Below are 24,814 nucleotides of genomic sequence, written 5' to 3' on the forward strand. Positions count from 1 at the left end.
TTGTTCTTCAATCATTTTCAATTGTGTCCAACTCTTCGTGACCCCATTTGGAATTTTCTTGGAAAAGATACTGGAGTGATTTGCCATTTCATTCTCCAGCTCATTTGACAGATGAGGAAACTGAGGCATACAGGGTGAATGAAGTGACTTGCCCAGGGTCACACAGCTGATAAGTGTCTGAGGCTAGATTTGAACTCCTGACTCCAGGCCTGGTACTCTATCCACTGCACCACCTAGCTGTCCCCACTATAGCCTTAATTTCCTGTTTTTTAAGGTGAAGAGGGTTGAACACATGGTCTCTAAGGTCCCAGCCAATTGAAAAATGATACTGTGGTTCCATGAATATTTCTAGGCACAAGAATAAGGACTGAACCTGTGATTTCATTGACACAGGGAACTCTTGTATGAGGAAACCCTCAGCTCCAATGCTGGTCAGTGCCATTCCCCCTCCCCACCTCCACCCCCCCACCTCCCCAGTTCACAGTCTTAAAGAGCTGCCTAGAGAACAGAGAAGTCACGGGATTTGTAGAGTCGCACAGATGCTATGTGTCATGGGATGAACTAGAACCCAGGTCTCCTCACCTCTGAAGCCAGATCTCTATCCACTCCTGCATGCTATCTCTATTTCTAGAGATACTTCTGTTTTTTGTTTTTGTTTTTGGGTTTTTTTTGTGAGGCAATTGGGGTTAAGTGACTTGCCCAGGGTCACACAGCTACTAAGTGTCAAGTGTTTGGTCTGAGGCCGGTTTTGAACTCAGGTCCTCCTGACTTCAGGGCCGATGCTCTATCCACTGTGCCACCTAGCTGCCCCCCTTGTTTTTGTTTTTTTAAAGACTGATCATGTACAGCCAAGGTCCCATCAGTACTTGTGACACAGACACTGGTCAATTCTTGTTCTCTGTTGTAGACCCCCCCACAGATCATCTGCCCTCCCATCTGAGTTGCCATGTCTGGGTCACCTCCTGCCAAGTGAGGATTTTTATTTTAAATCCAAACTTCCTGATATCTTCATCTCAGTACAAGATCTCCAGATTACATTGCTGCCTAGGTTATTTCTGGGAAGGTTGTTTAATCCTATCCAATTTCTGTAGATTTTTGTCATACAAAGAAGGCTGGGGCCTCCAACACTCAATTTACAGATGACAAGGATAAATTTGCTGGAAAGTATACGGAGAAAATCCATTAACTAGGACTCTTTTTTATTCTTGGTATGGGGTAGTGCAAAGTTCCTTTCAAACCCTGCCCTTTACAGACTTTAAGTATGAAAATGGAAGCATTTATTTGTGTATGGAAAGGCTAGGAATTCATGGAGTAATTAGCAGAAACAAAGACCTTGCCTCTGCACCATAGATTGGTCCTGCCCCATCCCATCCCGCCATTTACATGGAAAAGTGGGAGAAATTCAGAAGTAAAAACTGAGAGAATTTTATATACCAGTGCTGCTTTGTGTTCATTGGGATATTTATTAAAACTACTATGGTCTAAACTGAAGAAATGCAAATTTAGGAAGTATACTGGTTAGTCACCATAAGGGAGTGAGGTCTCTCACCCAGGGCACTGAGCAAGGTAGGAAGAAAAGAAAAGGCCAAATTTCAAACAGTAGTGTCCTAGGGTGGTTCTAGGGCTTGGTATCAAGAGCTAAGAATTTTTTCCATTTATCTTAAGTGTAGTTTGTTATAGCTTTTGGTTTTTGATTTTTGTTTTTGTTAACGTCCTTAATAAATTTCAGCACCTCCCTATTATCTCTAGGATCAAATATAAAATGTTTGACTTTCAAAGGTCCTTCCTAACATGGGCCTTTTCTATCTTTCAGTCTTCATCCTTCCTATGTAGTATGTGATTCTGTACCTTTTTACTGACTGTCCTCAATGCCTGCAATTTTCTCCCCCTTGGCTCCTCCTCATGGATTACCTTCTTTTAAATCTCTCTTAACTCTGAGATGACAGCCAATTTACCCCGAGTGTGTGTGGGGATATACACACATATATACACATATATAGGTACGTCTTACCCGGAAGTTGTCTGATGCTTAGCATGATGACTGGCACATAGTAGATGCTTATTAAATGTTTCCTGACTTGATTCTGCTTAGAGGTAAAGGGTTACTAGTTTTCTTTGAATAATAATAACTAACATATATACAGTACTTTAGGGTGCAGCAAGTTGGTGAGATAACACGCAGGACTCGGAGTCAGAAAGACCTGAATTTAATTCTTCTCGCAGTGTGGTTCTGCTCAGGACGCTTCATCTCTTGGATTCAGTTTCCTCATCTGGAAAATGCGGATAATAGCAGGACCTATTTCCCAATGGTGTGGTGAGCATTGAATGAGATAGTATCTGTAAAGTGCTTTGCAAACCTTAAAGCATTGTACAGTGATTGGGAGGTTCACTCCCAATGCAGCTAGGTGGCACAGTGGATAGAGGACCCGGCCTGGCCTCAGGAAGACCTGAATTCAAATCCAACCTCAGATACTTTCTAGCTGTGTGACCCTGGGCAAGTCACTTCACCCTGTTTGCCTCAGTTTTCATATATGTCAAATGATCTGGAGAAGGAAATGGCGAACCACTCCAGTATCTCTGTCAAGAAAACCCCAAATGGGGTCAGGGAGAGTCTGCCACGACTGAACAACCACAAAAGGCGGGCCACAGAATGGATCAAAGGCAGACGAAGGGCAGCTCACCAGTCTCCAGAACCTCGGATCCACCAGCTGCCCCGCAAGCCCGGACGAGCCCAGAGCTGGGAGCGAGGGCTGCAGGCGCCTGGAGCCACAAGGCATTGGAGGCTTGGACTGCCACCAAACAGCTCTTCTGATGTGACTCTTTAGCAGTCCCGCCCGGCTTTTCAAGCGTTTTTGAAGACTCCAGATATGTAGTTATTCTGGGAATGTCCTGGAGATACCATCTTGGCATGGAGCAGACTTTTGCAAGAGCTACAAGACTTGAGCATGCAAATGCAGAGAGAGCTCTGGAACAGGTTCAAGACCTGAATGAGAATCCGCCCAGAGGCACTTACTGCCTGTGTGGCCCCGGGCAAATAGGGGCTAGCACTGAGATCAGGCAAGCTAATAGATATGCATAAAGCACTCTTAGTTCCTTGTAGCAGACACGCTCCATTTCCCCACTCAGGGCCTTTGCAATGGCTGTGCCCCCATCAACCTCCTCATCTCTGCCTCCTCCCTTTCCTCAAGTCCCAGCTGAAATCCACCTTCTATAGGAAGCCTTTCCCAATTCCCCTTAGTGCCTTTCCTCGGTTATCCCCAATGTACCCAGTCTATATCTTGTTTGTACACAGCTGTTTGCAGGTTGCCTCTGCAGTTAGACAGTGGGAGCCTCTTTTGCATTTTTTCCTATTCCTAGCGCTTAGAGCAGTGCCTGGCACAGAGTGGGCGCTTAATAAATGCTTTTTGACTGACGCACCCCATTAGACAGTGTTTTGAAGGCAGGGGCTTTTTACAGTGCCTGGCACACAGTAGGTGTTTAATTAATGCTGGCGAACTTTGCCAAGGGCTTTACAAGGATTGGACGCTTGTAACAACCCTTTCAGGAAGGTGTTGTTATCATCTCCACTTTACCGACTGGGAAGCGGAGGCCTCAACAATAATAAGAGCTAACATTCAGAGAGCGCTTTAAGGTTGCCCAAGGGCTTTACATGTAATTCTCTCCAGAACTTCATGTTCCAGGCAGGCGTGCGAGACCGGCCAGGTGACACGTCATCTCCCCTCCCCCTCTCCTTCCTACGCTCCTCCTCCCCGCGAGGGGCGTGGCCTCGCCGGGGACTCCCGCAGAAGGGCAGGAAAGAGCGGCAACTACACTTCCTAGCATGCCACGGGGCTCCCGGCGCGGCCTCTCATTGGCCAGCTGGCGCCGACACGCCGTGTTTTGACTCGGGCGGATCACGTGCCTCCTTTGTTGTGAGCTAGAGCCTCCGAGCAAGGAGGCTGGAGACGCCGCTGGGAGGAGGAAGACAGGCGCGAGACCGCGCTCGCCAGACGGGGCTAGGGGAACGCTGTCGCCGGGTCCGCGGTGGGCCGCTGTGCCGGAGAGGTAGCCGGGGTCCGTGACTCCGCGATCCGTCTGGAGGTGGGGGAGAGAGCGGCCGCAGCCGGTGGGGAGCAGGGAGCGGGGCCGCGGGGCCGGCAGGGCGGGGAGGGGGCCGGCTGCAGCGCCAGCCGGAACGCGGAGCCGGGGTGCGCAGAGTGCGTGCGTGGTTCGAAAGCGATACTGCCCTCCGACGAGCGGAGCCCACACCCGGACCCTGCCTCTCGCCGGGGAGCTGGAGACAAGGATCGGGGTCCGAGTTCCTCGCGCCCTATCCAGAGTTTAGCCCAGGTCCGGGCCCGGGTCGGGGGTCCCTCGCCCGGAATTCTGCTCCCTGCGCGATTGCGAAACGTGCGGCGCCCCATCGCCTGATCGTGACCCCCTCCCCCTTCTCCCGGCCTTTGTTTACGGCGGCCGGCGCTGAGGCCAGCCTCGGGAACCTCGGTCCCGCGGCGGTGGGGGGAGGGGGCGGTGACTCCCGAAGCCCCGCCTTTTTTCCATTCCTGGCCGTTGTTTCTAGAGGTCCGGGCTCCGCTATCTTTACATGTCCTGCGGGTACCTGGTTAGCGTGTCGGGGATTGGTTGCTCCGGAGGCTGGTGGGCGGGGCGGCGAGCAGCTTCCGCGATCTGATTGGATGGCCTGTCTCTAGGGTGCTCCCTCCTCCTCTTGCCCCTTCGCCCGCCCCCATGAAGGTGACCTGGAGGACGCGCGCGCGCTCGCCCCTCCCCCTGTTGTCGCGGCAGTCAGTTACCTAGGGTAGCGGCGCGCGCGCGCGGGAGAGGGCGGGGGCGCCGCGGGCCCGGAATGGCCGTGACCCGCCCGTGACCCCGCCCCCCCTCGGGTGCCCGGGCCTGCTGAGGCTGTCCCGCGGGGACGGGCGCAGGGCTCGGGGCCAGAGCGATCGCTTGGCCACCCTTGGGGCCGGGCACGGCCGAGCTTCGAGTCTCTGGACCGGAGTTCGAATCCTGAGCCTGCCGCTTATGGCCTGGGTGCCCCGGGGTAAGTGTCTTCTCCGCTCCTGGGCGAAGCGGGGCGCGGGTTCCAGGTCCTAGATCTTCGGGGGCGTCACCCCCTGGGCCTCAGTTTCCTTTTATGTGCGGGCACCGGCTATAGAGAGAGCGGACAGGAGCCCCGGGCCCGGGGAGGACCGTGACCCTTTGACCCCGGCTCCTGCGGGGTGGGGGGGAGGGAGCGCGGCATGTCTACACCTGCGGCTACCCCGCGGGAAGGGGCAACGAGGAAGCGACTTTTAAACGAGTAAAGGGAAAACCGGTCTCCTGCGACGGGTCGTGGCCGCCCCTGCCCCTCCCCCCGGGGGTCCGGGGCCTCGCGCTCGGCCCCTCCTCCTTCGGGTAGGAGGCGCCTGCTGTATACAAGCTGGCAGCGGCGGCCGCCCCCGCGCCCCCCGACTTGTTCAGCTTCCTGGTGTTTTGTGCGTCCACGAGGCCCTGGCGCGGTCACGGGGGGACGGGCCGTGGTGGTGACGGGAGAGGGCCGCTGCCCACAGCCGGGCTTTGAACCCACGTCCTGCCAAGGCGGCCGCATCCCGGCCCTGGTGCTGCTGCTGCGCACGCACGTTTCCTGGGGATTTTTTTTAAATTATTCTTTATTTTAAACTTAAATACAAAATGAGAAAAGAAAAAAACAATACATCGCCATGTACACAGCAGCCCATAGGAGAGGATTCAAGAGAAAACAATGAATTTCCGTTTCATGAAAACCTATTTAATAAATGTCACGTGGTGTTTTCAGAGCTGCCCGGCTCCTCTCTGCTTCTTCCTTGTTGGTTTTCTTTTCTTCCCTGCTGTGCACTTTTGACTCTATTTCCCCCTTCCCCCTCCCCCAAAGAAGGCTACAATTAAGTGTGGAGATAACATAGACATATATGTGTGAATACACGCATACATGTATGTACACATATATACATAGATATCTGTAAACTTGCACACATACACTCATATGCATATATATATACATATATATGTATGCATATATATATATACACACACATATATATATGTAAGGCCCATACTATGCTTGTTTCCACTTGTCATGTTTCTCTGAAAGTGATAGAATCCTCCTTCACGGGTCCAAGTCTTTCCATGGTTTTCTAAATCAGCCAGCTCATCATTTCCCTCACCACAAATACTCTGACCCAATCATATCCTCTCTGAGAGATTGTCTGTGAAAGTTTTCCCCCAATTTTCTGCATTCCTTCTGTTCTTGGCTACGTAGGTTTTATTTGTACAAGAAATTTTTAATTTAAAATAATAGAAATTATCCCTCTTCAGCAGTGCTCTGCCTTATATAATGTAGTTTAAGGTCTGATCCTGCTGAATCTGCTTCCTTTACATCTTTTCTCCTGGTTTCTTTGAAGTTCCTGACCTTTTGTTTTTTCATGTGGATTTTGTTATTTTTTTCCTCAGTAAAATAATTTTTTTATTAATTGGGATGACTTTAGGTTAGTTAGGTAAAATTGTCATTTAAAAATTATATTGGCTTTACCTACCCATAAACAAAAAATATTACTTCAATTATTTAGACTTTAGTTTATTTGTATAAAAAGTGTTTTTTGTTTATGTTCATATGGTTCCTGTGTCTGTTTTGAGGGGTATACAATCAGGTATTTTATACTGTCTAGATATTTTAAATGGTCTAAAGCTATATTGAATATTATTGCTGACACAGTGTAGTTTTGGGTTTTTTTAACTTTTGATTAAGTCTATTTTAACTTTAACTTTGTCTGAGAATGTGATTATATCCCTGCTTTTTTTACATAATAAATTCTACTCCTGCCCTTTATTTTATCTTTGTGTGTTTCTCTCATTTTTATTTTTCCTGAAAGCAACGTATTGTTGAATTAAAATTTTTAGTCAGCTGTCCTTTTCTTTTTTATGTGTAAATTTGTCCTATTCACATTCTAAGCTACAATTACTTGTTGTGTATTTTCCACCTTCCTATTTTCCCTTGCTATCCTTCTCACCCTATATCTCCTCAGTCCTCTGCTTTGCTTCTACCCATTCCCTTGCCCTTCTGTTCTTTAATCTGCCCACTCCTCTAAGAATCCCTCCCTTGTCTTCTCCTGCCGGCCTATCCCCTTGCCCTCTTGTTTCTTTCTGAATTTAGTAACTTTTACACAAGCATACCTACATACATACATACGTAACATAAATACATATATACGTGTGTGTGTGTTTTATATATATATATATGTAAAATTTCCCTCCTTAACCCATTCCTTTTGTCGTTGTTTTTATTTCTTATTTTTTGGCTAGGCAGTGGTTAAGTGACTTGCTCTGGGTCACACAGCTAGTAAGTGTGAAGTATCTGAGGTGAATCTGAACTCAGGTGCTCCTGACCCCAGGGCCTGTGCTCTATCCACTGTGCCACCTAGCTGCCCCTAATGTTATATATGGGACTTTTTTTTAATTCTCTTACCGCTGCCACTTTTGGGGACAGTTTACCTCTTATTTTTCAATGTGTTTTTTTTTCTATTTGGTGACGCAGTTGGGGTTAAGTGACTTGCCCAAGGTCACACAGCTAGTGTCAAGTGTTTGAGGCTGTGTTTGAACTCAGGTCCTCCTAACTCCAGGGCCGGTGCTCAATCCACTGCCCCACCAACTGCCATATCCTTTTGTTGTTTTTTAAAAAAGAATTTTGTGCTATAAGCAGCTAGTGACTGTGCTAGTTTGCCAGCCTTAGACATCTAAAACTAATGGACTTTTCCAGCCCTGAGAACGCTATAGCCAAATCGGTTGATTTTTTAAAATTCAAAATTGGACCAAAATTCATCATCCAAAGCTTTCATCCCCCCCCCCAATAAATAATTATTTATGGTTAATAAAGCTTTATTGAGAGGCCACAAGGAGTGGTGGGTAGCAGGCTGGCTTCAGAGTCAAGAAGACCTGGGCTTAACACACACCCTGGCTATGAGATCCTGGCCAAGTCCCCTTATCTCTCACCCTGTGAGTAAGTGCTCCAGGCAGCTCTTTGTCTAAGACTCTTTAAGTTGCCCATCCAGTATAAATCCACCTCCTTATTATTTTCTCACCCACTGGGAAGTTCTCTGTATACCAATGAAATCACGGGGGCCCTCTGCTTTTTTTTTTTTTAAAGCTTTATTCTGAGTATCTCTGAAGTTTTTATTGACTAAATAAAAATCACTGTTATTTTTAGGTGATACATTATTATTTAGGGTCATCCTTAAATTTTAAATTTATTTTCAAAATAATTACATGTATTATAAAGTTTTTGTCCATGAACTTAGCTTTATGTCATTTATATATACATATCTAATATGTATACACATATAATACATGTATAACATACATTGACAATATATCGTGTCCTATACGTGTACACTTTTTCATATGTATGTATTGTATAATATACATAATATATTTGTATTCTATACATATTTAAATTGTATTTTGAAGGATATAAGGTAATTTTTAGAGAATACTCTAACAATTAGGATATAAGGAAAGACCCTATCCAGTTTGACCATTTGAAACAATTGCCTAAAATATATTTTTTTTAATTTTAAGGCTAATCTGGAATTCTTTCTGACAGTGTTGGATTTTTTTTTAATATGGTCTTGAATGAATAAGTGAATGTCAGCATCACCTTTTTCCAATCTTTACTACTCCAGTCTTTGTATTGTTTTGCCATGACATCGATTTTATTTTCACAGCAACGTCAGCAGCTGCTTTTTAAAAAAATGGGTTTATAGTTCTTTCAGCCTCAAGAAAACCTGTCCCACTCTAAGGGAATCAGTAGCAGCCCCTCTGGGTACCAGGCTTTTCTGAGGTCCGTGCTTACTTACTGAGGATTTATTAGACTGTTGTACAGCATTCCTTTTTTTTCAGTTCTTGCAGTTGTTTTGCATTTTTAAAAATTATTTAGGATTTTATTTTTCCCCAGTGACATATAAAAATAATTTTTTAACATTCCTTTTTAAAACTTTGAGTTCCAAATTCTCTCCTGTCCTCCTTCCCCAGGCCCCCTCATTGAGAAGGCAAGCAATTCAATACATGTGTAGTCATGCAAAATGTTGTGAAAGAAAACCTAGACACAAAAAAACTAAAAAAAAAAAAGTCAAAAAAGTCTGCTTCAATCTGTGTTCAGACACCATCAGTTCTTTGTCTGGGAATAGAGAGCATTTTTCATAAGTCCTTCAGAGTTGCATGAACTTAACTTTAAACAGTAATAGCTCACAACAACAAAGATAATTTAAATATACATTGTCAACTAATTATATTTTTTAAAAAACTTGAAAATCAATAGCCTACTAACAACTTAGCCATTACCTCTAATTGTACTAAAAATTTAAACAGTTATAGATTCAAATGGAAGGAAAAAGTCAATGACCTGGTTATACCTTGGACTGGGCTTGGGATTAGCCACACTCTTCCAGAACAGCCCTCGAACAGATCCAGGAGCTCCCTGGGTTAGTTTGCATCCACTTCTGGGAGGGCCGCCCCAAAGCAGAAGAGACCCTTCAGTGTCTGGACTGCGATCTAGGCAGGAAGGAATCAGAGGGGGATCACAGGCAGATAGAATTATTCAGCTTGGCATATTTCGAGCTTTAATGGCATTTTCCTTCTAGTTGTTTAAGTAAAAATAATTTTATGTTGCAATTGGCATTTGAAAAACAGCGCCTACCTTCAAAGACTTCACAACCTAAAGTTGGAGACAACAGCTCTGTATAAGATCTGTTCAGAATGAAATGGCCGTGACTCAGAGGGAAGGCATCAGCATTAAGCAGGACCGGCCAAGGCCTCTTGCAGATGGTGGGATTTTAGCTGAGGCTTCAGGAAAGGCAGGAGGCAGAGGTGGAGAGGAGGGAATGTTTTCCTCATCAGGGAGTCTGGAGAAGGAGCGACTTGTTCATAGGACAGCAAAAGAGCCCATTGTCCCTGGATCTTAGGGTACCGGAACATCAGAAAGTGGCCAGGTTATGAAAGGCTCAAAAGCCAAATGAGATTTTATGTTTGATCCTGGGACTCTCAGGGAGCCACTGGGGTAGGACTGGAGGTAACAGTCACCAGATCACTGGCAGAGGAAGGGGGGCTTGGAGCAGGATGGCCGACCAGTGGGGACAAGGGCCTGAGGCAGTGAGCTGGCCCAGCCTTTGCTCAGTCTCTGGCCACAGCTCCTAACCAGACTCTTGATAGGTCCCAGTATGGAGCCCTTTCTCCATGGTGTGGGACCCAAGAGCATTAAAATGAGTGGAGGAGCAGTTACCCTCCAGGTGCCATCTTTCCTGCGTCTAGAAGGAGATGGAGTTATGGTATGCCCTTCTGATGGATACCATGCAGTCCTTGCCTTGTGTGGACATGTCTCCTTTGCATTTCAGTTTTAGCCTAGTGCAGTAAGATAAGGCAGTCTGGCCTAGTGGATAGTGTTGGACTTGGCAGGAAGGGTCAGAAAAGATCTGTGTTTGAATTGTACCTCTGACCCGTCACTTTGTGATCATCAGCAAATCAGTTAAATTTTGACCTTCCTAATAGGCTTGTTGTGAGAGCATGTATGTAAAGGGCCCTGCACACTGAAGACTTTCACACTACAGTTAAGAAAAAAATCAACCTAGGAATGTTTCCTCTCTGGTGCTGTGTGCTAAGTGCTCTGGTGCCTTGCCCTTTGCTGCTTCTCAGTCACTGCTGCTGTGGGGCCATTCTTGGTCAGGCCAGACCTGGAAGTGCCATTTCCAGCTGGCCCCATATCTTCTTCACGTCAGAGCTCCAGGCAGATGAGGCGCCACCACAGTCTGCATCTGCTCTAGTCCTGACCCAGCCAGGAGAAGAGGGAGAATGCCCAGGCAGGGAAGCTGGTGGGGTTTTAACTTTGGCAGATCTAAGAGCTGCCCTAAAACGGAATCCCTGGAATGACCCTGATGCTTCTGAACTGGGAGATGAGTCTTCAGCTAACTCCAGTCTCCCTCTTGGTCAGGCCAGAATTAGATTGGCCTGTGGGACGGTGAGGGGGCAGACCTAGATTGTTCCTAGCCTCAGCCCTCAAAACCAGAGAACAATATGCATATTTATGTATTCCTAGGCGCACACACACACACACACACACACACACACACACACACACACACTCTCTCTCTCTCTCTCTCTCTTTCTCTCTCTCTCACACTCACACACACACACACACATTGTCGCTGGTATAGATCTGAACTCTTGGCAGAAACGCCTTAGAATGTCCTACATTTGAACCTCAAAGATTCAGTGCGTAACGAATGTTCTATTCATAGATTCTTGGCTTAGAAACCAATGGCTTTGAGACGTCTGAGCCTCTTGTGCCTGATCCAAGATGCTGTTCTTTTCTCTAAGCGTTTTCTGCCTTCCCCCAAAGGCTTGCTGATCTAGCAGGGTGGGGAGGGATTAAGCTGAATGAATTATCTTCTCCAAATGGTTTAATGCCATGTCTGTATATCACCAACCTAAAGCAAGTAAATGTGTGTGAATGTATGATAACCATCACCATACTTGGGAGATATTTGATAGCAAATCTAATTAAGCTGAAGATTGGCTTTTTTTCCCCAGAGTTGTTCTAGGTTCTCATTGAGATTTTCTGTAATTTATTAAAACAGTTACACAATATAGAGGAGTTTGAGTAATGCACATTTAAGAGGTATTTAGTGGGCCCATCTGAAAATAAAAACACTTAATTGAATTTTAAATTTGGCATTGCACATAAATTGTTAGTATTTTTGATCGAGTGAAATACTAATTTCTAAATAAGTATTTGAATTGTAATAATTTCCATTTTTTTTTCAAATTTAGAAAAATTATTCACAGAAACTCCAAGGGAACATCATGATATGGAGGTGACATAAATCATAAATCCCAGGTCATAAATCCTAGCCAATGCTACTGCACTGCAGAGACTTCAGGTGTGCTCCTGGTCATGGACTCCATCGGTCAGCAAGTCCATTAAGCTCCTGCTGTGTGCCAGGCACTGCACCGTGGCCTAGAGAATGTGAGGACCAAGAATGAAACAAGTTGTCCTCTGAAGCAGCTTCCATTTGGGGAGGGAGGGAGACATACATGCTTACATCTACATAGAGAGAGAGAAGAGAGAGAGAGAGAGTGTGTATGTGTGTGTGTGTGTGTGTGTGTGTGCGCGCGCACGAAGGGGCCTCCTGAACTTATCTTTTTGAGTTGCCATGTTTTGCAGAAACACTGGACCCAGAGTGTGCAGGAGGCCCTGGATGTTTCCAGGACGAAGTCCTCCCCACTGCTAAGCTGACATAATTTATTGTTTTCTCCCCAAGTTGGACTCCCTGTGTGTGCTCGGGAGTCAAGACAGACCCCACTCAGTGTGCTCTGCACTGAGAAATTGCTTGTGCATTTGGGGCCTTTGGAGATGAGCAGACCCTCCTCTCTTCATGGTCCAGCAGCTCCCAGGCAGAAAGAATGCTGCTTTTGCCTTTTTCCTCTGTCACTCCTTTTTAGGTGGAGATTTCTATTTCTCCTTTCTTTGCTGCACTTTAATAAATACGCAAGCCTCTGTTTGGATTCTGAACCTTGGCACTTGCTTAGGCTTCCACATGCACATTCATTTCTGTTGTGTTGAATCCATCTGTAGTGCATGGACAAGTCTCATGGATTTGTGGTGTTTTGGGGGGGGGGGGTTGTCCCGCCCTGTCCTGGCTACCTACTGGTGAGTGATGGAAGGCCCCTGAGAAGGCCTGCCTGGAGGAGTTGCAATCATATGTCCTTGGAGGTGTGCCCACCCAGAAAAAACCAGAACTCTCTGGAGTGTGGTTGATTTGGGTAGTTTGGTTTGGTTTGGACTGGCAGTGGGGGGACACTCCCTTCACTGGTGCAGATCTTAGGGAATTGTCAAGAGACCTGGCCAGGGTGACAGAGACAGCATCTGGCAGAGGAAGGACGTAAGCTGAGGGCTTCCCGCCTCAAGCCATTTCTGCCTCAGTATTTCAGCATGAAATGGAAGCTTGTCACCAGAGCTTTGGGGCCTCAGCCTCTCCTAAAGGCCATTGGCCAAATTGTAGAGGAGTAAGAACCTGGTCCCTGGACAGAGTCCCTGGGCCAGTAAAATTACAGATTCTTTAGTCTGTCAGCAAGCGTTTATTAAGCCCCTGCTGAGTGGAGGCCCTCTATGAAGGCTTGGGGCCACAGAAGCAGGGATGAAGAGACAGCTAGTTTCTGCCCTCCAGGAGCTTATCTGGCATTGTGGGAGTTCCTACATGAGCGTATATCCTATATCATTATATTCTGTGTGAGTATAGGCCAAAAGGATATGAGATATTGGGGAAGGAGGAGAGGGAGGGTCCTGGATATGTTCTGGTGCATCCAGTAGAGAAGCTTTGGGTGCCTCAGAACTGAAGAGTACCTCATCGCAGCAGCACTCCTGGTTATTATTGACATTGAATATAATTCATTTATCTCCGGCTTAAGAAATCTTACCTCAGGGCTAAACTGTTGTAAAATAAAGGTACCTTTTGGAAGGTACTGAAACTGAACTCATGTTTGAGACAACCAAGAATGATGGGATTGATTTGGAGCGAGCAGTAGTCTAGCAGTGTCATTCCAACCATAAGTATAAAGAGTTGGTTTGTGATTGTATTACTCAAAATATTTTTAGCTTTATCTGACTTGGCATGTAACAGACACTTTCAGGAAATGATGCCAAGTAGCCTTGATATAGTGCATTGAGTGCCAGGCCTGGAATCAGGAAGACCTGAGTTAAAATTTGGCCTCAGACACTTAGTAACTGTGGGACCCTGGGCAAGTCCCTTCACCCTGTTTGCCTCAGTTTCCTCATCTGTCAAATGAGCTGGAGAAGGAAATGGCAAACCGCTCCAGTATCTCTGCCAAGAAAACCCCGAATGGGGCCAGGAAGAGTCAGACGTGACTGAAAATGACTGAACAACAACAACAAAGCATGATGTGGTGGTTACAGCAGCTGATTTCTCTGTTGTTTCATTTTAGGTGAAGAAAAATACCACAGATATTTTGGCTGTGTGGCTTTGCAGTGAATGCTAATAAAGGTATTTATAAAATGGATAACTTCTAAATTTTGTCATCAAGGAAATTTCTGTCATCTCCTTTGCCTGAGTAGGTTTCATCTCGGGTATTTTAGAAAAATGACTTCTGTTTTTAAAGGTGTCAAAGAAAGGCATTTTTACATTCTCTTTAATAATATGACTTTTTATTCTTACTCATTTGTTTTTTCTGTCTTAAGTTCCTGCTGTTGAATTTTAAAGTGATTTCTTCCATTTGCTTTTGAAATCCTATTGTCAGCATTATTTATTTGAGCTGGCTCAGACTGTTGGATTCTACAGACATCCAAGATGAGAATCCCCATTGTCCTTCTTCTTGTGACCCCGTGAAGTCCCCCCTTGGTGTGTGGGGGGTTCTGTTGGGCTCCAGAGCTGATGAGCCTTTGTATAGAGTCCTGAAGTTGCCTGTCTGCAGGCTGTCCGTGCTGCTGCTTCTCTTCCTCCTCCTCCTCCCCCCGCTTCCCCTTCTTTTCCTCCTGGGACATTGCTACCATCGCTTGTGGGAAGTTCAAAACTTTTGACTCTGTGAAGGTTATAATACTTTTCTCAGGTCACAGGGGAGGAGGAGGTAGAGATGATTCTCTCCTCACCTCAGTTCCCCCTCACTGGCCTGGCTGGAGCTGCTTCGCCCATCACACTGTCCTGCTACTAGAAGCCTACATTCTAAACTGATTTACTGATTTGTCAGAAGCCCACAAGACATGACTGATTCCCCCTAACTAATCCCAATCCAGTTCCCATGTATGGCTTAGCTCATTTTATCCAGTGGCTCAAAGCATTTCACTGACTCCACAATGATCAAGATCTTTTTTTGGTTCATTCAGGATGTCCAAGAATGGTTGACACCTGTTTTACACATTTGATTGATAACTTGATTGAGTAATTCCACCGTATCTCATGCAGTCCTTTTATCTCTGCTCCCCGTATGTATCCACTACATTGTGGCCAGACTGGACTGCTGACCATCACCCCTATGCCCTGCACTGTCCCACTCCTTCATTAAATGTTCCTCGAGGCTCCAGTCAGTAACCTTGCACCCAGCCCATCCCTCTCTTCTGTATCACTTGGCATTATAGTTATTTGTGTATGTGAAGACACAGTGTGTCCCTCCTGGCTGATATAAGCTCCCTGAGAGCAGGACTGGCTTTTGTTTAGCACTGGGCTCGTGCTGGTACTAAAATCCTCACTGATTAATTGTGGGGCTGGAGATTTTGGTGAAAGTTCAGATCATCCCTTGGGGTGACCAGACTTCCTCCTGGTATTGAGTTCATTGTTTCAGTCTTCATATTGCTTGACTTTCTAAATGTGTCATATGGACCACCCATTGCTATGATTTATTTGAGTACATTTAGAAGATAAATATACATGTCTTTCCGATGATTTAAATATACCTGCCGTTTTCTATTTTTAGAACTTGAGTCAAGTCTGGATTTTTTTTAGCGTTCTTCTTGAAAATCTTTGCCAAGCCAGGCATGGTGGTGCACACACACCCATAATCTCTGCTTCTGAGAAGGTTGAGGGAGCTTCTGTCTGTAAGACCTGACCTTGTGGGGTAGCAGGGGACCAGCAGGCTGCTCAGATGGGAAATAGGGAAGATCAGAGCTCCCTGGTCCATCCTGTAGTGGGGTTGAGGGGTTGGGCTGTGGCTGGCTGTGGCATCTTCAGCCTAGGAATGACAGGAAGACCCAGGCTCAAAAGGGAAGTAGAATAACGTCTTTGACAGCTCTGACATGAACCACCGCTAGATCAATACACCTTGTTTCCTTACCTTTTGTGCAGAAAGGAGGGAAATAGCCCACAGTTGTCATCTAAGCAAGTAACAAAACACAAAAAGGAAATTTTAAAAAACTATAACAGATGGAGGGAGTTGTCATTAATCTAGAGAAATTTGGATCTTAGGGCAGCATTATTGTGAAATCACAAAATGTAATGCCCAGCCCTGATTCCAGAGGACTGAGGATGGAGGCCACAACTCACTTCCTAAGTGAAAACTGGTAGATGGAGGGTACAGAATGAGACCAAATGTTCTGGATGAATGCCAGTTTTTTCTTACAGAGCCTTTGGGGTTTATTTGGAGGGGCTAGGAAGGAAAAGTTTTTGTTACATGAAAAAAAAAGTTTTAATGGAAAAAAAGTTGCATAATGATATCTAGCCCTGGGTCACAGATATAGGCAGTCTTGTTTGGTGATATTTCTGCTTTTCTGTCAAAATGATGTGATATATTCTCATTGTAATTTGATTTGGGAGGTGAGCAGCCATCTAGCCGATCCAGGCTGAAGAAGAAAGAGGCCCCAATATAACAGACCCAGCAAATGGTGCTTGAGCCTCTGAGCTGGAAAATGGCCACGGAGGGGGACGCCCCACCTCCTGACTCACTGCCCATTCCATTTTTGGACAGCTGGTCTCTCGGTCACCAGTGATGATCATTCCAGCCGTGCTGAGCAAAGGTGCTAGCCTTTCTTTGATCTTTTCATGAAGCTTTTTTAAACAAAACAAAGCTCTATCTTTAGCTTCTCTTGCTAGCTTTAGCTTGCGTTCTGTGAGAATTCGCATTCCTGAGGGTATTTTTATAGGACTGTGCCACAACTCTTAACATTCATTTTTTGTTACCTGGCTTTGTTTGTGTCTTCTGTGCATTTCATTATAAAATCTAACTTCATTGTTAAGTTCCCTTTGTATCTACTTTAATCTCTTTAGACCAATCCCATTTTTTCCCATCACTGGAGTTGTTTCCTGGTGTGGGTTCAGAATTTCTTTCCCTTTCTGGGCTGTAACATTTTCTTCCTTCCATAAGGTTTTATCCATCTTTCCTTGAAATCTGCTTTGAAACCTATACCCAAATCCAGGGTGTGTGTCACTCTGCATTGATATCCTCTCCTTTCTTGCAAACTCTAGAATGAAGTGGTCACTTGCCCCCAGGGTTCCCAGCATTTCTGCTTTAGAAACCAGTTCCCCATTTGTGAGAACCAGATCCATAATAGTATTTTCCTTTATTGATTTGTCCACCTTTTGAAGGTTCTTTTGGTGGTCAAGAGAGCACTAGCAGATGTTGGGATAATTAGAATTCCCCCATCACCATTATATCATGCCTCTGGGTTAACTTCCAAAAACTTCCCATAAATTTCCTTTTTTCTTCTAGGTCAAGAGTTCTTAATCTTTTTTTATTTCATGGACCCCTCTGTCACTCTGGTGAAGATCTTGTTCAAAATAATGTTTTGAGACTCACCCTGAAATCTGATTATTAGGATAAAATACATAGGATTACAGGGGAAAACAATTATTATTGAAACACAATCATCAAAAGAATTTTAAAAACAGGCCCTTAGATCCCAAGGTAACCCCTTTGCTAGGTGGTCTGTTGTATATCATCGACAGAAATTACTTCTCTTTCTTCTCCTCTCTCCTTCACCTAAATATTCTTTCCTCATACTTCCCTGATTTCCTTTTCTGAGAATAATATACAATGCTATCTTAACCCCATCCTCCTATCACATATTTTCTTAAATTCAGAAAATTCAGCAGTTTCAAATATCATTACATCTGAAACAATGTGCCTGTCTCTAAATGTAAATTTGAGAATTAGTCTTTCAAATATTTAGAATGGAGGGGGGGGGGCGGGTAGAGTGGGGTATGTAGTCTTTTTCCCCTGTTTGTTGAAGTTAAGTTGCTTTCCTTTTTGTCCCTGATAAAGAGATATATTTATTGAAAAAAAGGTCAAACTTTAAAGATCTGAAAAGAAAGTTTCTACTTTAACCCAGATTTGTTTTACTTGGTTAAAATTTGGATTGACCTATTTTCCCCTCTGAACCCTTTGAACGTTGCTGTTAATGGCTGAGCTGTTTTTTTTCAGTTACTATGGCGATGAAAGCGTCTCCCAAACTTTTAACTGGGCAGGTTTACAACATATTGGGCTCTTTTCTCTTTGTAGTGAACAGTGCAAAGATGAGGAGTTATCCTCTGATATTCTTTGCCCCAGTTAGAGCAGGTTCATAGGATCCTGGCATTAGAGCTGGAAAGGACCACGGAGGCTGTCCAGTCCAACCCTTCATTTTACAGTTGGGAAACTGAGGCCCATGGACGTTTCCTTGTCAAATGAGGGGGTTGGACAAGATGGCCTCTGAGTTTCCTTCCCTCTCTGGATCTGTGATCCCTACGAGTTCCACTAGTAGATGGGGGGACCCACTGGTAGGTCTCCAAGCCTATGGGCCAGATCTGTGAGGTAGGCTCAGCTTTGCCACTTGTTTGAAGTGGATTCTCACAAGGAGGGCAGAGAGTAGCTGGCACTGGGGTCTGTGTTGCCATCCTGCTCAGGCCCTTTACTGCCCATTTGTTAATAACTTTGTAGAACTGAAATTAATCTTTCCTCTCTCTCCCTTTTCGTGTAAGGGAAATTAAGGTTAGGAACTCCAAAAACAAAGAATAATTCTTTTTAGTCTTCATTATATCCACTTAAAAGCACCCAGAGTCTTCTGAGCTCTGCTAGAGAACAACAGGTAATGGTGAATAGGAGGAGGAGGCAGCTAGAAATGAAGAAGAAAATCTGGACGTGTTTTGGTCGTTAGAGTAAATTGCAGGTATTCCTTAGAACCCAGGACCACCGAGTGTGGTGTTTCTGCCCAGAGCCATTTGCATGAGAAAGACAAGAGAGAATGGAAGGACTCCCTAGCTAAATTGTAAGCCCCTCGAAGGCAGGGACTTTAGTGGAGCTATGTTTATAAAGTCACAGCTTTGAGGTCTTCTTGGCTACTCCCCTCATTGGTAAATTAGGGAACCACGCTGACTTAGTGGTCAGGACCAGAGGTGCACAGCAGTTGCTCGGGACATTAGAGGTAAGGGTGGATGAGCAAGTTGACAGTGGAATTGAGGAAGGTCAGACCTTGAGTCACTGATTTTTTCAGGGAGAAGGGAGAAAGGCAAACCAGTCAACAAGCCTTTATTAAGTCACTGTTAGGTGTCCGGCACTGATAATACAGATTCATGGATGAGGCAATCCCTATCCTCAAGGACCTTGTGCGTAAGGATATATAGACTAAATGAAAGGTCGTTTTAGGAAATCGCCAGTTTTATTTCTTTTAGAAATAAGTGAGATGCTTTGGACAGGATGGTAACATAGACATCCTCCGAAGAACTTTGACTTAGTTGACCCTACCCATAGCAACTTGGAAGGACACTTTCCAGATGAAAGCACCCCCCACCAAAGACAGCAGGGCTGTCCTCAGAAATAGAAAGTTTGGAAGATAGGGGACTTTAGGGGGAAGGAAGTGAATGAGTTTTGTTTCCGAAAGGAAGAATGAGATTGAAGGAGATAAGATTGGAACGAAAGGAAAAAATGGAATGGGACTTGTGGAATTTGCCGACAAGAAACTGTTTCTCAATTCAGAGCAGCCCTTCCTCTGCAGCCTAGAGGAGTGAGGGGGAAGTGACTAGCCTTGGGTCCCACCGGTGTCAGAGACAGGGCTCGAACCCAGGTCCTCTGGACTCCCACAGTCAGCTTTCTGACTGCCATGTGGCTGTGCCTCTGAGGGAGGACAGGCAAAACGAGGGGGATTTGTGCTCTCACTAGGGATCAGTGTCTTGTTCATTGTAGAATTTTTTCAGTGTGTGTGCTCCCTCCGAACGACACAGGATGGTGAATTTTCCACACCTGAGATGACTTAAAGAGTTGGCTCCATCAAAAAAAAAAAATGCAATACCTGGTGGCCATCCTTAAGTTCAGTGAGCAGTTATTAGTCACCTGATGTGTGCCAAGCACTGTGCTAGATAGGCCCTGGCAACACAGAGACAAAAGTGAAATGTACGTTGCCCTCAGGGAGCATATATTATAATAGGGGAAAACCTATTTATAAAACACACAGATAATAAATAAATAGAAAATACATGAGAACTGTATAAAGTCATGTAGCCCCTCGATGCCTTAGTTTCCTTATCTGTTACATGAAGGGCTATTGATGACTTGTCAGGGCCCTTCCAGCCCTAAATCTGTGATCCTGTAATTTCAGGGGGGAGGGACGGAGTGCCAGTGGCTAAGAGGGATCGGGCAGAGCTGTCTGTGGAGGACGTGGCACCGAGTGGACCCTGGAAGCTATTCCACGGACAGTCTTCTTTAATCTCGGCTCACCTGCTCCTTGGATGCCCGTCCGTCATCCGGCTCGTGTTGAAAGCCTTTCCAGTTTGGCAGATCATGCTCTACTCTGTGCTGTGCTCTGTTAGCATAGTCCTAGAGAACGGTGGGACACGAAGGCATCTGAGTGGACTTGAGTGGCAGGACAATAACCCAGTGCGATTTAATGTAGGAAAGTTCACAGCCTCAGGTGAGGACTGGTCTGGTCCTCACAACGTGGTCATTTTTGAGTGTAGCATCCATATCTGTTATTATTTATGGCCGAGTATTGAAGCTCTTCATTTTAAAAAATGAAATTATTAGCTGCTTTTTTGCCATTCAGAAATGTTGCTTTTTTGTTTTTTCTTTCACTTTTAGGAAGGAAGGAAGATCCTTAGCAGGCCCTTTCTCACAAGGATCTAGCCAGCCGATGTAACCATGGTACTAATCCTGGGCCGCAGACTGAACAGAGAGGATCTTGGGGTGCGTGATTCCCCGGCTGTTAAGCGTAAAGTGTTTGAAATGGACCCCAAGTCGCTCACAGGCCATGAGTTTTTCGACTTTTCTTCAGGATCTTCCCATGCTGAAAACATACTCCAGATCTTTAATGAATTCCGAGATAGTCGCTTGTTTACAGACGTCATCATCTGTGTGGAAGGGAAGGAGTTCCCGTGCCACCGGGCCGTCCTCTCAGCCTGTAGCAGCTACTTCCGAGCCATGTTTTGTAATGACCATCGAGAGAGCCGCGAGATGCTGGTGGAGATCAACGGCATTTTGGCTGAAGCCATGGACTGCTTTCTGCAGTACGTGTATACTGGAAAGGTCAAGATCACTACCGAGAATGTCCAGTACCTCTTTGAGACATCAAGTCTCTTTCAGATCAGCACCCTGCGTGATGCCTGTGCCAAGTTCTTGGAGGAACAACTGGACCCTTGCAACTGCCTTGGGATTCAGCGCTTTGCTGACACGCACTCCCTGAAGACACTGTTCACCAAGTGCAGAAATTTTGCTCTGCAGACTTTTGAGGATGTGTCCCAGCACGAAGAATTCCTGGAGCTTGGCAAAGACGAGCTCATCGATTACATCGGCAGCGATGAACTGGTGATTGGCAAGGAAGAGATGGTCTTTGAAGCTGTCATGCGTTGGGTGTATCGGGCAGTTGACCTGAGAAGGCCGTTATTGCAGGAGCTTCTGACCCACGTGAGACTGCCTCTCCTACATCCCAACTACTTTGTGCAGACCGTTGAAGTGGACCAGTTAATCCAGAATTCTCCTGACTGTTACCAGTTACTGCACGAAGCCAGACGGTACCACATCCTGGGAAATGAGATGATGTCACCAAGGACGAGGCCTCGAAGGTGAGCAGCTTTTCAAAGCCGTAAAGTCAGTCCCGCTTCTGACGTTAGAGCTGGGATGACTTTGGCCGGGTCGCTGAGTGAGGAAACTTAGAACAGGGACGTGGAGACCCCTTCCAGCCCTAGGCCTTGATTCAAAAAAGTCTAAGTCACTTCATTTCTCGGGGTCTCAGCGTCTTTCTCGGTAAAATGAGGGGATGGATGAGATGGCCTCTCAGGTCCCTTCCAGCATAGATCTGTTATCCTTGGATTCTGAGAGCTGGTAGGAAGAGTCATTTGTGCAGATTAGAATCTTGATATGTTCAGTGCTTTTTTCCATTTCTAGTGGGCAGCAGAAAACAAGCAAACAAATAGAGCATTTGGCGATTTCTCGTTATAGTAGGTTTTTATAAAAGGTAGAGAGCAGAACCAGAGAACCTTTTTTCTGCGGTAGAGAACATCAGATGTCGATCCCAGAAGCAGGTCCAGCTGCCCCACTGTGGCCTACCTGGGGTCTCCAGTTTAGATGGTCTGGGGCAGGCGCCCTAAGCCCCCATTTACACCTGCTTCGAAAATTTATCATCATCATAGCTAACATTGAGAATAGTGCCTCCTGTGTGCCAGGCACTGTGCTAAGTGCTTTTACAAATGTGATCTCCTTTTATCCTCCCAACAACCCTGGGAGGGAAGTGCTCTTATGATTCCCATTTTACAGAGGAAGAAACTGAGGCAAACAGAAGTTTTCAGCTCTATATGATGCAGTAAAGGTGTAGGGGAACAGGATAGGAGATCTGGGGGACAAGTTGGGGGAAGAGGAGCCTGGGAAAACAACTTATGACATAGCATTGATTAAGCCCCTGCTATGTGCCAGGCACTATGCTGAGCACTAGGGGTACAGAGCAGAGTTAGGAGTAAAGTTCCTCCTCAGTCTGAGGAACTGGAGATAACCAGCAAAGGGAAGGCCTGAGCATTCAGGGAGATGGGAAGGACTTCTGGTGGAAGGTGGGATTTTAGCTGGGAAAGTCAGGCGGTGAAGATGAGGAGAGAGAGTGTTCCAGGCATGGAGCACAGCCAGGACCTGGCATCAGGAGATGGCATGCCATGTGTGAGGCCCTGGGTCAGGAGAGTGTGGAGGGAGGGTCAAGTGGAAGAAGCGTGGAGACTGGATTGGGACCAGATTATGTAGGCTTTTAAAAGTGAAACAGGATTTGCAATTTCATCCTGGAGGCAGATGCCCTGTTGAACTAACATCATCCGAATAAATGGTCAGAGGCTGAGGGATAGGGTTGACCATCCCCAGTTCATGACCTTTCCCACCTTGTCGAAGCTGTGACATCCTTGCAGCTGGCCAGGGCTGACATCACCGCCTGACATCAGGGTCAGCCCATAACAGGCCTTCAGGGAGTGTGATACCAACCCTGTGGAATTCCCTGCAGGACAAGAGAGAAGAATCTGGGGTGTGGGAAAGCCTTTCCATGCACATAGATCATCATGCCAGTTTAATTCAGTCAGACGAGGATTTATTGAGCTCTTCTTGTATACTAGGCCTTGGAGATACAAAGATGAAATGAAAGTATTTGCTCTGTAGATAAAGGCACAAACAGAGAAGTGAATGCAAAATAATTCAAAGGAGAGGAAAGCAAGGGTCTTTATCTTTTGGTGGGTTCCCTGGCCCCCTGTGGCCATTGTCTGCAGAGGCCCGTGCATCCCTTCTCAAAATCGTGTTTTTAAATGCAGACAATATGGGGCAGCTAAGTGGCACAGTGGATAGAGCACCTGCCCTGGAGTCAGGAGGACCTGAGTTCAAATCTGACCTCAGACACACGATACTCACTAGCTGTGTGACCCTGGGCAAGTCACTTAATCCCAACTGCCTCACCAGTAAATAAGTAAATAAACACATAAATAAATACATAAATGCAGACAATAAAATACCAAGGATCACAAAGGAAACCAATTATTCCAAAAGACAGTTAACAAAATATTTAAAAACCACGTTCATAGATTCCAGACCTCTGAATTAGAGAGATCAGAAAGGCTTCCCCATAGGAGGTGACCTCTGAACTGAGCCTTGAGGGAAGCTGAGGATTCTTAATTGGCAAAGCTAAGGAGGGAGTGTGTGCAGGCGCAGGGGACTGCCGGTGCAAAGAAGTAGAGGCTAGAATGAGGAGTGCTAAGTGACCACAGGCCAGTCTGGCCAGAACAGAGGCTTTGTTGTGATTATCTGTGGCTCCCCTTGATCATTGGGGAGGTCAGGTCAAGACCGAGGGTTCCCCACCCATGCCTTAAAAGCCAGCTTCCTTAGTGCATTCAAAATACAATTTGATTTATAGAAACCCATTTTGCAGAACTTTGAAAGACTACATGCATCTCTTGTGTAAAGTGAAATGTGCCTGTTTTATTAATGAGAGAGATCCTATTTTTCTGAGATGAGCAGACGACTTCTGTAGTAGATTGTTACTGAGTTAGAATAATTGGACCTATGTGACTCTGCTGAAAGTGCATTAGGCTGCGTGGGGGTGCAGCCCTGGGAAGCAGGCCGCTCGCCTGACCTGGGTTTGCCACCTAATGGTTGGAGAAAGGAAGTCCTGGAGTTCCAGAATCTCGGAAATGGAAGAGGCCTTGGGGCATCCGGTCTAACTCAGACCATGTGGGAGGAGACTTTGCTCCCAGAGTTCCCTGGCCGGGGGTCCTGCAGGGCTTTGGGGAGGGTCCCATTGTTTCATTTTCTTTGGATGGCCCACTTTGCTGCACCCTATGTGCTTTCATTGGAATGATTTTTCCTTTTTAATTTTTTTGAACTTTGAACCAGAAAATCTTCAACAAACATGAGTATTTGCTTACACAAAGAAGCCTGGATGGTGCTGATTGTACATGGAAATGTGCCTTCACCGAATTTGGCCTATCCTTTTGAATGTGCGTTGAGTTCACCGTGGTAGTGCCCACATTGCCTTCTCATCTATGGGCTCTTCTCTCTTCTGTGCATTTAATTGACTCTTCTCTCTGCTCTTCTCCTTCTTTGCATCACTGTCATTCCCTAGAATCAAAGTTGTAGAACTGGAAGGGACCTGAGGGGTCCCCTCATTTAGGCCCCTCATTTTACAGGGGATGAAAAGGGACCAGAGCAGGTCAGTTACTTGTCCAAGGACACACAGTCCCTTGGGGCTAAGACCAGCACTCAGATCTCTCGCCTTCAGTAAAAATAGCTGATGCCTCTAGAATGCTGTATGGTTACAAAGCCCTTTGGGGAGGTCGTAGAGATGCTGTTATTTGCATTTTGCAGGTAAGTAAATTGAGGCTCAGGGGCT

General features: G+C 45.8%; 1 protein-coding gene across 10 annotated transcripts in view; it reads left to right on the plus strand.

Moving 5' to 3' along the window:
* Positions 1–3,940: 3,940 nt before the first annotated feature.
* Positions 3,941–24,814, plus strand: part of KLHL24 (kelch like family member 24) — a 54,139-nt gene continuing 33,265 nt past the window's right edge. Inside the window, exons 1-4 of one of the 10 annotated variants that reach the window (XM_027861629.1) lie at positions 3,941–4,080; positions 14,002–14,060; positions 16,320–16,519; positions 20,551–21,530. In XM_027861629.1, coding sequence (XP_027717430.1) covers positions 20,611–21,530 — 920 coding nt within the window. In that variant the 5' untranslated portion in view covers positions 3,941–4,080; positions 14,002–14,060; positions 16,320–16,519; positions 20,551–20,610. Of the gene's footprint in view, positions 4,081–4,941; positions 5,039–14,001; positions 14,061–16,319; positions 16,520–20,550; positions 21,531–24,814 lie in introns of those variants that run through there. The other 9 variants (XM_027861632.1, XM_027861626.1, XM_027861628.1 and 6 more) reach the window with 9 other exon arrangements.

Source organism: Vombatus ursinus, unplaced genomic scaffold (genome assembly GCF_900497805.2).
Source record: "Vombatus ursinus unplaced genomic scaffold, bare-nosed wombat genome assembly UNPS02014768.1, whole genome shotgun sequence".
NCBI classification, from domain to species: domain Eukaryota; kingdom Metazoa; phylum Chordata; class Mammalia; order Diprotodontia; family Vombatidae; genus Vombatus; species Vombatus ursinus.